We start from the raw sequence: 12,509 nt of genomic DNA, 5'->3' as shown, positions 1-12,509 counted from the left end.
AGTTCCCGCTCACTGGCTGAGCGAGGTGCGGGCGCAACACCGAGGGTTGTGATCCCGTTGCCGGTCCCAGTCCGGTACCGGTCCCGGTCCGGTACGGGTGCGACACTGAGGGTTGCGATCCGTTGCCGGACACGAAAAAAAGACAAAAAAAAACCCCCGTTTATTCCATAATTTTATAGCAACAAGATTTCTAAGACCAAGCATTAGGGTATCTGGAGACCAGTATGTGTCTGAGTCCTTCCTAATTCACCGACTTCTGCTTCGTATCCTTATCCTAATATAGAGCAGGTTAAGCCCGAATATCGTCATCATTAGCCAGCTTTTACTGAGTGTTTACTATGTGCTAAGTCCTATTCTTTTCTTTTCTTTTTTCATTTTTATTTATTTTTGTGGGGTACAATGTGTTGTTTCAATATATGCATATACTGCACAATAATTCATTTAGGGTAGATAGCACAGTTTGTACCCATTACTCTACCCCATTTCCTCCCCCGCCCCGACCCTCTCCTCCTCTGGTAACAATTAATTTGTCTTTCTGTGCCTGATTCACTTCACTTAACATGATGGTTTCCAGTTCCATCCATGTTGCTGCAAATGATAGGTAGGATGTCATTTCTTTTTATAGCTGAATAGTATTTCATTGTGTATAAACACCACAGTTTTTTATTCATTCATCCACTGATAGTTATTTAGGCTGATTCCATTTCTTGGCTATTGTGAATAGCTTTGTGATGAACATGGGAGTGCAGGTGACTTTTCAATATATTGATTTCATTTCCTTTGGGTATATATTCAGTAGTGGGATAGCTGGATCATAAGGTAGATCTATTTTTAGTTCTCTGAGGAATCTCTATACTGTTTTCCACAATGGTTGTGCCAATTTACATTCCCACCAGCAATGCAGGAGGATTCCCTTTTCTCTGCATCCTTGCCAGCCAGCATTTGTTATTGTCTGTCTGTCTTTTTTGGTGGTTGGCCAGTATAAAGATTTTCTTTTTTGGTGGTGGTGGTGGCTGGCTGGTATGGGAATCGAAACCCTTGACCTTGGTGTTTTAAGGCTGTGATCTAACTGACTGAGCGTGGTTGGCCAGTATAAAGATTTTCTTTTTTGGTGGTGGTGGTGGCTGGCTGGTATGGGAATTGAAACCCTTGACCTTGGTGTTTTAAGGCTGTGATCTAACTGACTGAGCTAACCCACCCGCTGTATTTTCTGTCTTATTGATGATAGCCTTTCTAACTGGGGTGGGATGATATTTCATTCTGGTTTTAATTTGCATGTCTCTGACAATTAGTGATTTTGAGCATTTTTTTCATGTGCTTGGCCATTTGTATGTCTTCTTTTGAGAAATGTCTATTCAAGTCCTTTGTCCATTTTTTAATTGGGTTGTTTGTTTTTTTTCCTATTGAGTTGAGTTCCTTAAAATATTATGGGTTTTAGCTCCTTGTCTTATGTATAGTTTGCAAACACTTCCACCCATTCTGTAGGTTATCTTTTCACTTTATTGATAGCGTCCCTTGCTGTGCCAAAGCTTTTTAGTTTGATGTAGTCCCATTTATATATTTTTGCTTTAGTTGCCTGTGCCTTTGTGGTCTCATTCAAAAAACTGCTGCCCACTTCCATTTCATGTAGTGTTTCCCCTATGTTTTCTTCTAGTAGTTTCATAGTTTTGGGTCTTAAAATTAGGTCTGTAATCCAATTGAGTTGATTTTTGTTTATGGTCAGAGATAGGAGTCTAGTTTCAATCTCCTGCATAGAGATATCCAGTTTTCCTAGCACCATTTATTGAAGAGGCTGTCCTTTCCCCACTATATATTCTTGGTACCTTTATTAAAAATCATTTGGCTGTAAATGTGTGGGTTTGTTTCTGAGCTGTCTATTCTGTTCCATTGGTCTATTTGTCTATTTTTTTGCCAGTACCATGCTGTTTTGGTTGCTATAGCTTTATAATATTTTAAAAATTAATTTATTATTATTATTATTATTTTGGCAACTGGCAGGTACTATAGTATATTTAGAAGTCAGGAAGTATGATGCCTCCAACTTTGTTCTTTTTCTTTAAGATCACTTTAGCTATATGTGGTCTTTTGTGGTTTCATACAAATTTTAAGATTATTTTTTTCTCTGTGAAAAATGTCATTGTTATTTTGATGGTCATTGCATCAAATGTATAGCTTGTTTTGGGTAATATGGACATTTTGGTGATGTTAATTCTTCCAACCCATGAACATGGGATATCTTTCTATTTATTTCTGTGCTCTTCGTTTTTTTCACCAGTGTTTTTATAGTTTTTACTGTAGAGGTCTTTCACTTCCTTGGTTAAATTTACTCCTAGGTATTTCACTTTTTTGGTAGCTATTGTGAATGGGATTACTTTCTTGATTTCTTCCTCAGCTATTGTGTTATGGCATATAGGAGGACTATTGATTTTTGTGTATTGATTTTGTATGCTGCCACTTTACTGAATTCCTTTATTAGTTCTATTAGTTTTTTGGTGGAGTTTTTATGGCTTACTATGTATAGGGTCATGTCATCTGCAAATCGAGATAGTTTGACTTTCTCTTTTTCAATTTGAATACCGTTTATTGCTTTCTCTTGCCTTATTGTGCTAGCTAGAACTTCCAGTACTACACTGAATAAGAATGGGGAAAGTGGGCATCCTTGTCTTGTTCCAGATCTTAGAGGAAAGGTATCCAATTTTTGCCCATTTATTATGATATTGGCTGTGAGTTTGTCACATATGTCCTTTATTATGTTGAGGTACATCCCTTCTATGCCTAGTCTGTTGAGTGTTTTTATCATGAAGGTCTGTTGGATTTTATCAAATACTTTCTCTGCATTGATTGAGATGATCATGTGGTTTTTTTCCTTCATTCTGTTGATGTGATGTATCATGTTTATTGATTTGCATATGTTGAACCATCCTTGCATCCTGGGATGAATCCCACCCAGTTATGGTGAATGATCTTTTTAATACTTTATTGAATTCTGTTTGTGCTACTCTTTTGTTGAGGATATTTGCATCTGAGTTCATTATGGATAGTAGTTTTCTTTTTTTGTTGGGTCTTTTTCCAGTTTTGGTATAAGGTTAGTGTTGGCCTTATAGAATGAATTTGGAAGTATTCCCTCCTCTTCAGTTTTTTGGAAGACTTTGAGAAAAATTTGTATTAGTTCTTTAAATGTTAGGTAGAATTTGGCAGTGAAGCCATCCGGTCCTGGCGTTTTCTTTGTTGCGAGACTTTTTATTACTGCTTCATTCTCATTACTCATTGCTGGTCTGTTTAGGTTTTCTAGTTCTTCATGACTCAACCTTGGTAAGTTGTACATGTCCGGGAACTTATCTCTTCTTCTTAGAAGAAGTTTTCCAGTTTGTTCATATATAGTTGTTCGTAGTAGTCTCTTATGATGTTCTGTAGTTCCATGGTATCAGTTGTAATATCTCCTTTTTCATTTAGGATTTTATTTATTTGAGCATTCTCCTTTTTCTCTTGATTTGTCTAGCTAAAGGTTTATTTATTTTATTTATCTTTTCAAAAACCAACTCCTTGTTTCATTGATCTTTTATATTGTTTTTTAAATTTCTAATTCATTTATTTCTGCTCTGATCTTTATTATTTCTCTCCTTCTACTGATTTTGGGTTTGGTTTGTTCTTGTTCTTTTAATTCCTTGAAGTGTAATGTTAGGTTGTTTATTTGAAGTCTTTCTTCTTTTCCAGGTCATACCATGTCATTTCCTCTTGCTAGCTGGTAGGTAGGTCCTCGGTCTATAAGACTTACTTGAATTACCCACTGCATGAAGAATAGCATATACGCTACAGAGGAAGTATAAGGTGCGACTTGTCATGAAGAAGTCTTTACTGTACCAGCACTGACAAGAATAGCTGCCTGAATGTAAATGACATACAAACCAACATCTGTGCAGTTTAATTCTGTTGTAACAAAGCTATACAAACTCCAGAGACTCTGGATTAGAAGCTTAAAGCAGGGGGATTATTTCTAGAAAGAAGCTTGATTGAGGTTGTATAGGAAGCTTTAACTCTTTACACCATTGCTTCATTTCAGGTAAATGAGTTCCATAATGGACCATATTGCCATGATGAGGCACTTTGATTCCAATACTATTACTAATAATAACAGTTACCATTTAATTTGCATCTAGACCTGCCAAGCATTGTGCTATATGCTTTACATTCATTCTCATTTAATACTGGTAATAACCCTATGAGATCAGTAGTATAATCCCCATTTTTACAGGTGAAGAAATCAACATTCAGAAAGTGAAACTTAGTGGAAACTGAGAAACCTGGATTTTGAATCCACATCACTTCTTCAAAATCCATTCTTCCTGCTGTGTTATTTCCAGCTTCCAAGATACTGAGAAAGACTAGTTTCTTTTCTTTTTTTTTTTTTTGTCCTTTTTGAGACCGGCCGCACTGCGCTCAGCCAGTGAGCGCTGTGAGCGCACCGGTCATCCCTATATAGGATCCGAACCCGCGGCGGGAGCGCTGCTGCACTTCCAGCGCCGCATTCTCCCGAGTGCGCCACGGCTCGGCCCAGAGAAAGACTAGTTTCTTCCCATGAAGGCTCTGTGAGACTGTTCCCATTAAAAGACTGCTGTGTCACTGTTATCCAGTGAAAAAGTCACAGAATATAGTGCCACATCATAGTAGTGATACTTGGGCTGAGGAAGGCAGGGTACACAGTCCTAAACTCCACATTGTAGCTCCATGATGTTTGCTGTAGCTGGAAGTTACACTGGCAAAGGTTTATGCTTCCCTTTCCCTGTAATACTCCCGTTATCCATGGACTAAGACTCCCTCTTGTGGTGGAAACATATTTCCTCTGAGCACAGACTGTGAAGGAACTGTTTCTTTCTCAAGAGGTACAAATCATCTATTTTAGTGGGATGTGATGTGCTGAGATGGTTAGCTCCCTAAGTGAATTGTTATCTAAGGTTTCAGCTCGTGGATGTGTGTTGAAGTTTAGTAGGTTTGGAACAAAGAATTCATTCCTGGAAAACAAAACTAATCAATTTTTGCCATATAAAATCTAAGAGAAGAGAAAGGACTGTTATTCTCCTGACTTGTAGTCAATTGGAAATCACACAGGCCCTTTGATTCCACTGTTATCCTCAGTTTAGTACAAATTCTTTTGTATTGACTTTCAGCATGAAATAAGCAGTGAATTTCAGAATACTTACTTCCTACTGCTGCAGCAGTTTAGGAGAACAGTTTGTGTTTAACGATGGTAGCGTTTTTGTCATCTTGTCATTCTGCACAATGTTTTAGAGACAGAATCTTCACCGTGTTTCTGCATGGCTGTCCTCGGTTGACAGAAGGTAGCTGTGATAGACAAAATAATGGCCCCCTCAAAGATGCCCATGCCCCTGGAACCTCTGAATATGTTACCTTATAGGGGGAAAAGGGACTTTGCAGATGGGATCACATTAAGAGTTTTAGTGGGAAAATTATCCTGGATTATCTGGATGGGCCCAGTGTCATCACAAGGATCCTTATAAGAGGAAGGCAGAGAGTAAGAGTGGGAAAAAGTGATGTGATGCAGAGGCAGGGAGAGAGATTGGCAAACGCTACCCTGGCTTTGAGGATGGGACCATGAGCCAAGGAACACACAGGCAGTCTCTACAAGCTAGAAAAGGCAAAGAAACAGATTCTCCCCTAGAACTTCCAGAAGGAATGCAGACCTGCCAACCCAATTTAGACTTCTGACCTCCAGAACTATAATAGGATAAATTTATGTTGTTTTAAGCCATTAAGTCTGGGCCAATTTGTTACAGAGCAATAGGAAAGTATACAAAATACTGTAACCACGCCAGTATAAAAGTCTAGCATTGCTTGTGAAACCTGTGTCTAGATCACTCTTTATATCAGTCAAATTAGGCTAGGTTATGCTACAGTAGCAAATGATCTCCCCCAATCTCAGCAATATGAAATAACAAAGCCTTATTTTTTGCTCATGCTGTGTGTCCATCTTAAATTGGAGGGGCTCTGTGCCATGTTCTTCTCACTCAGGGACCCAGGTTGACAGAGCCTCCCCCACGTGAAACATAGCTGGACACCATGGGAGGGTCATGACAAATAGCAGCACATTGGTCTCAAAGGCTTCCTGCCAGAGGTGACACATAGGACTCATGCTCAAGTCTGTTGCCCATGGCATGGCCAAGCCTAGTTTCAAGGAGGCAGGGAAGGCCCATCCCACTGTTTGCCTGGAAAAAGGAGAGTGAGAATATTGGTGAAGAACAGATTACTACCAAACCCTTCTTCCTTAACAATGATTTTCTTGGACCCCATTTTAGCAATTTATTGTTGGCTAAAGATTCAGGATTATATATTTCAGTCTGATTCTGGGACTTGTCAGTGTATGCACATCATATATAACTCTTTTTTTAATCTTTACTAAATGCATGAAATACTTGCCATTTAAAGTAGATTATCAATTTAAGGTGAACTGTAGAGGGCATACCTTCTTAAGCAATTGCAGCCACTGATTGGCGTCTAACTATTACCATACACTGAAATAATCCCACTACTTATAGATAGGTATTTAGAAAGGTTAATTTTATCATTTGAAAGATTAATTTGATCACAGGGTAATTTATGCAGAGCCTTATAGTTTTCACTGGAGATTATACTATGACCTTTTAATTTGCTTTCCTTATGCCTTTGGTAAACAGATATTAGAAGACTTTTAATTTGATTGATGTGGAAATTTAGAGTTTTCCCAGATTCTAATTATTTCTCAAATAGTCTTGATTCATTAACATGATGAATATCTGTAATGTAGATTACAGACGTGATACTATGTTCTTAACCTCTTTGGAAAGCATGTTAGAATTTATTTGTCAAAGTGTATAATTGTGATATTCATTTAGACTATTTTTTTTCCTTTCCAGAGTGCTTTTACATATCTCTGAGAGTCTCAACACTGACTGAGGGAGGGAGGGCGGGCAAGTGAAACCATTACCACTGTGCAGGTGACAGAACAGGAGAATAAACAGGTGATAGTATCAGCCACTCCTGCATTGGACCAAAGTGGCCATGATTGCATTGAAAAAGAAAAGAGAGAAAAGAACAGTTATCCTCTGACTTGGCTAAGGCCATGTAAGTTTACTTGGATCACCTAGACCATCTTACTTTCTGAACTCAAATTGGTAACCCTCCAATTTTCTAACACTTTACTTGCACTGCTGTTGGTTTTAGTTCTCAAGGCAGGACCATTGTTCGACCCTTTTACTCTGTTCCAATCAGCCCCTTCCATCTTCCTTTCCCAGCACTTAATCCCTGTGGTGCATGCTGTCACCACCCACTCCCTTCAGTCATACTCGTTAGACAAAACCCAAGCTGGATCAGTGCATCTGTCCACCTTCTCCGCCCCCACCTTGACCCACTGTGTGTCAGTGGAGAGAATTACACCGTCATGGAGTTCGCTGCTCTGTGAGTTCTCAAGGCTACTGCTGTGTCAAACACAGCTGATAATCTCACCTCCTGCTTTAGAGAGAGGATAAGCCCTCTGAGAGGAACGCCTCAACTTCCAGGCCAATCTAAAATTTCTTTCTATCACAATAGTGTGTTGGATCCAGTTCTTACTGGCTTGCAAGAGCTGATTGTTAAATTTTCAGAGGTTTTGTGAGCCAGTTGTTAGTCACAGACATTACTAAAAATTAAATTATACAGACTTGCAGTTAAATAAATTAAATACAGACCTAATAAATACACAAAACTTTCTAGTTCTTTTCTTACATTTTACTATTATCTAGCTTTTGGGGTTATGTATGTCTATCATAGAGCAACCAACTGTCCCTGTTTGCTCAGGACTGAGGGATTTCCTCAGTGTTAGAACCAGAAGTGTCTTGGACAAACCAGAACAGTTGGTCACCCTAGAATATTGTATCTGTATGGCAGAAATACTAGATAATGGTACTGTCCACCACTTTCCAACTCCATGTTCAGTGACATCACTTTGGAAGCTTGAAATCAGCCATAGTGGGAGTATTTATATCATGGAAATAAGCAAATGTTACAAATCAGGGCTTGATTTACTGTTTTGTTGATTGTCTAGACTGAAGAAAGTGATGGAGAAAATGTTAATAATATGGATTAAATCTGAAAGTGTGCTGTGTCTGTAGCCATTATATTGTGACTAGCACAAAAGTTAAGGAAATATTCTCCAATATTCGAGAACTATTATGTGATTCAGCAAAGTCACTCAAGTCTTTGACAGAAGAGTGACAGAAATTCTGAAATAATGTCTTTGTTACATTTTAGTTTTAGTCTATGCAAAAACATCAACCAGCATTTGCGTCAGAACTATACTCTTTCATGAACTCAACCGTACATTGACCATGAATTCAAGAATTGGGCAAAAGCTGCTATGAACTTTTTTTTTTTGGCGGCTAGCCAGTACAGGGATCTGAACCCTTGACCTTGATGTTATGAGAACCACACTCTAACCCAGTGAGCTAACAGCTAGCGTCATGAACACTTTGTACAAGACTTTTTGTTGATACGTGTTTTTATTTCTCTTGGACAAATATCTAGGAGTGAAATTGCAAGCCCATATAGAAGGTGATTAACTTTTAAGAAATGACAGCTGTCCAAAATTGGGACCTGCCCTTTGAATCACTGCACTATACTCCTTATTTCATAGATTTTTTTTGTGAGGAACAAATTAGAGAATGTGTGTAAAGAGCTTAGCGTAGTGCTTGGCACGAGTAAGGGCTTGACTTATTAGCGGCTGTTATATTCACTGTCTCTAGCTGATGAATTTCAGACCTCTTATTCTTAAGCACTAGGCCTGTATATCCAACTACCTGTATATATAACATCTGACCTTAGCTGTCCCACAGGCAGCTCCAACTCATCTTGTGCCAAACTGAACTCTCCTCCCCAACCTCCATCCCCAAACCTGCTCCTCCTCACGTGTTCCTTATGGTGCATCCCCGCAGTTGCTGAAGTGTCCTCCCTCCTCTCACATCCAGCAGATTACTCAGGCCTGTTGATTCTACTGCTTTAATAGCTCTTTCATGGGTCCGTTTCTCTCCATGTCCCACTGTTGTTGCTACCTTAGTTCTGACCTTCAGTATCTGTCTGTAGGATTGCTGCAATAGCCTTCTAACTGAGGCCCATACCTTGAGGATTTGTCAGCCCCACCTCATTGCCTACACTGCAACAAGAGAGATCTGTCCTTCACACAAACCTGATCCTGTCATGGTCTAATTAGAACACTTAGTGGCTTCCTAAGATAAAGCCAAAAAAAGACCTAAAGAAACCTCCTTATATTCCTTTTAAAGTCCCTCATACTCCAGCTTCCTCTTCTACATCTTTTCATAAGGTCGGCTCCCATCCTCCAGATTTCTTCCCATGCCTCGTCTTTGGCTTAGAGGCCTTTGCCTGCACTGCTGGTTTTACATGGAATATCCTCCCTTCCCCTATGTCAGCCAACCCTATCCCTTTACCTCACATATTCCCATCGGGACTCAGCCAAGATGGTTCTAAGTTCTAGGAAGCATTCTCTGACCTCAGGCTCTTTCCCCCTCAGCTTGGGCTAAGTGCCCCTTCCGTGGGCATAGCACTCAGGACTTACTCCTAAGTAAGGACTCACGGCACTGTATTGCCTGATACCCACATAGCCCCCACGCTAGGCTGTGAGTTCTCAGAGGACAGGGAATGTGTTTTACTCATACTGGCATTCCTAGCTCCTGGAACATAGCAAGAACTTGGTAAATGTTTGGGAAATTGAATTATTGTGTGGGTGGTATTAAAGAGTTAATATGCTGCTGGACCTACTCAGGATGAGTGATCAGGGAGCAAAGCAAAGGGCATTTGGAATTGCTAGATTCTTACCCATTTGTCTTGTCATCCTCACAGCCAGATGAAAATTCACTGGATTTTTCCTCCTGTATGCTACGGCCGGGGATTAAAAATGCTCAGGAACTTGCTTGCGGGGTGTGCCTATTAAATGTGGACTCCAGGAGCCGGGTGAGTCACGGGCTTTTCCTCTGCAGCTGGCAGAGTGCTTCCCTCACTTGACTTGGGGGACAACCTCATCTGGCCCACTTCACTGCAGGGTTTGTGCCCAGAGGCGAGGATTTTCATAAAGTTCTGAAAACCTACCATAGAAGCAGGTACATTCTTTCAAAAGGGCAGCGGGGCAAGCTGTTGAGGGAATGGACACAGCTCTTCGCTTCCTAGTGAGCGTGCTGTGTGCCTTGTGCCTGCAGCCCCTGGGCACAGTGGGTGGGCAAGGAGAGAAGAGGTTAGCCTGAGTGAGGATGGATTGAGGCAAGAGGCCCTGTTCTGGGATTTTTGTTGACCTTATGGTTTCAACGTTATTTCAGAAAGAAGAGAAGCCTGCAGAAGAACATCCTAAAAAAGTATGAACCAGTTACACGTTATCTTAGCGTCTCCATCTTAATTTTGAGTGTAAAAGGCAAATGGGATAATTCCATTACCATCCTGAACCATTCCAATCATGAATCCTTTACTGAGTCATTTTTGTTCCCATAATGTTTGATTTAATCAACTAACATGTCTGTGTGGATCCACTTCTGTCTTGTTTGCATGCTTGTATCTCATAATTGGCTTCTGGTGTTGCGGTTGTTTTTCTCTGCGATGAACAGGGTAGCAAAATGAGCAGCTTTTGGAAGACTGGAAGTTGCAGTGACACACAGAATGAAATGAAAGCGCTTCAGGCCATTAACAGACAAAACAAATTGTTTGGGTTTGAGTTTATTTATTTATTTGTATTGCTTTAGAAAACTAACCCCAGGAAGGGGCTGAGGTTTGAACTACTTTTCCCTGGCTGACCATAGCCTACCTATGAGCATTACTCATCTGGAAGTAATTCTTATGTGTTTAATGTCCCTTTTTTATAAACCCTATACCTGTTTGGACTTTTTAATTATGACAATTCAGTTATCAGGTCCCAAAAGCAGTTAGACCCTAAGAGTTGTTATCTATTGTTCTCTAACTCTCTTATAATTTTTCTTTCATGATAGGACTGTAATTTGCCACAGAAACTTAAGAGATTGCATGTTACAGTCAAATGCCAGCCTTAGGCAGAGGGCTTCCTTCAGCACAGTGAAGGATAAGAATTATCCACAGTCCTTGGCTATTTTAGTTCTCCATATCATGATTCCTCCTCTCCTCCCCATAACCTCTGTCTGCCTTTTCTGAAAAAGATTTGGCCTTCTTTTGCTGAAGCTGCATTTAATGGTAACAATTTTTATACCTTGAATTAGCAGTAGAAAACTTTCTCACTTGGATTCCTATAGCTTGCTCAGCTTTTGTGTGTGTGCCATTGTGACCTCAGCCTCTGTGACCTGGAGAGGTACATGTTGGTTGCTGATAAGCTCTTAGATCAGAAAAAGCCTGACTTGCCCCACATCTGTGTTTGTATCTGGCAGGCATTCAACTCAGAAACAGATAGTTTCAAGCTGGCATATGGAGGACACCAGTATCATGCCAGCTGTGCCAACTTCTGGATCAACTGTGTTGAACCGAAACCTCCTGGCCTCATCCTGCCTGATTTGCTTTGAAAAGCACCTCTACGAAGTACCAGCTGGTTTTTATTTTCCATCACACTCCATGGGGCAACAGGGACCAATAAACAGAACGCAAGTAGTGCAAAGTTCACCTCCATAAATCTATGTGAAGAATGTCCCAAAAGGTAGGGCGTGAAAACACTGGACGTTCCCAGTCATTCCTACAGACAACCTTTGGTCCCCAATTCCCGCTGCCAGTCTTTGGGACTTGAGGTAAAATTGCCCTACCCACAGTGCATGTGGCACCAGAAATTTGCTCACTTATCTCTAGTTCTCTTAAGATGTTTTAAAATATGGACCACAGTTTTCTTTATCTAAAGAATAATTTGCTGCTGCAATATTGAAACTGTGAAGAATTAACATTTGAAGAAAAATAAATTGCTGTTGTAGGACTGGAATTGGCAAGACTGTCTCGAGTCTGCGCTTATTTATATCTAGCACAGTTATTGTCCTGTGAAGTAGAAAGTATTTATCCGTGTTTAGTTTGTTAATATCTGAAATGAATAAAAAGGAGAAATTGTGATTAAACTGATGATCTTTTTATAGAAAAAATCCTGCTCATCTCCACTGGACAATGGCAGGCCGGTGAGAGCAGATTTACCAAGGTTGCTATTACAGTCGAACCAATTCTCGACTCCTTTCCTTCATTTCTGAAACTGTCAACTGTTGAGAAGACTTTTTCCCAAAACATACCTGGGCACTTTGCAATGAAGAACATTTATTTTGACAGAGGCCCGAATCCTGTGTATTAGGATGAATATCCTTCCTCTTAAAAGCCTTCACTGAAAACCTGTTTTGCCTCACACAAAGACTGTGAACATGATACTTTTTCAGGCAAGATTTGGAAAGGCAGCACAATGGAATCTCTTTGCAGTGGCCCATCTCCAGATTTCCAAAGATGACTTCATATGGACCAACACTGCCTGACTTTGCAGTATCTATGAGAGACCT

General features: G+C 40.0%; 1 protein-coding gene across 2 annotated transcripts in view; it reads left to right on the top strand.

Moving 5' to 3' along the window:
- The window catches only part of SYNRG (synergin, gamma), an 87,442-nt gene extending 75,356 nt beyond the window's left edge, over nucleotides 1–12,086 (top strand). For both annotated transcript variants that reach the window (XM_008568065.1, XM_008568063.1), the window contains 3 exons: nucleotides 9,883–9,993; nucleotides 10,353–10,388; nucleotides 11,421–12,086. In XM_008568065.1, coding sequence (XP_008566287.1) covers nucleotides 9,883–9,993; nucleotides 10,353–10,388; nucleotides 11,421–11,552 — 279 coding nt within the window. In that variant the 3' untranslated portion in view covers nucleotides 11,553–12,086. The remainder of the gene's footprint in view (nucleotides 1–9,882; nucleotides 9,994–10,352; nucleotides 10,389–11,420) is intronic.
- The last annotated feature ends 423 nt before the right edge of the window (nucleotides 12,087–12,509 follow it).

The sequence above is a fragment of the Galeopterus variegatus genome, unplaced genomic scaffold (assembly GCF_000696425.1).
Source record: "Galeopterus variegatus unplaced genomic scaffold, G_variegatus-3.0.2 Scaffold372, whole genome shotgun sequence".
Classification (NCBI taxonomy): domain Eukaryota; kingdom Metazoa; phylum Chordata; class Mammalia; order Dermoptera; family Cynocephalidae; genus Galeopterus; species Galeopterus variegatus.
The sequence above is the reverse complement of the archived record's forward strand: the minus strand, read 5'-3'. Positions and strand labels throughout refer to the sequence as shown.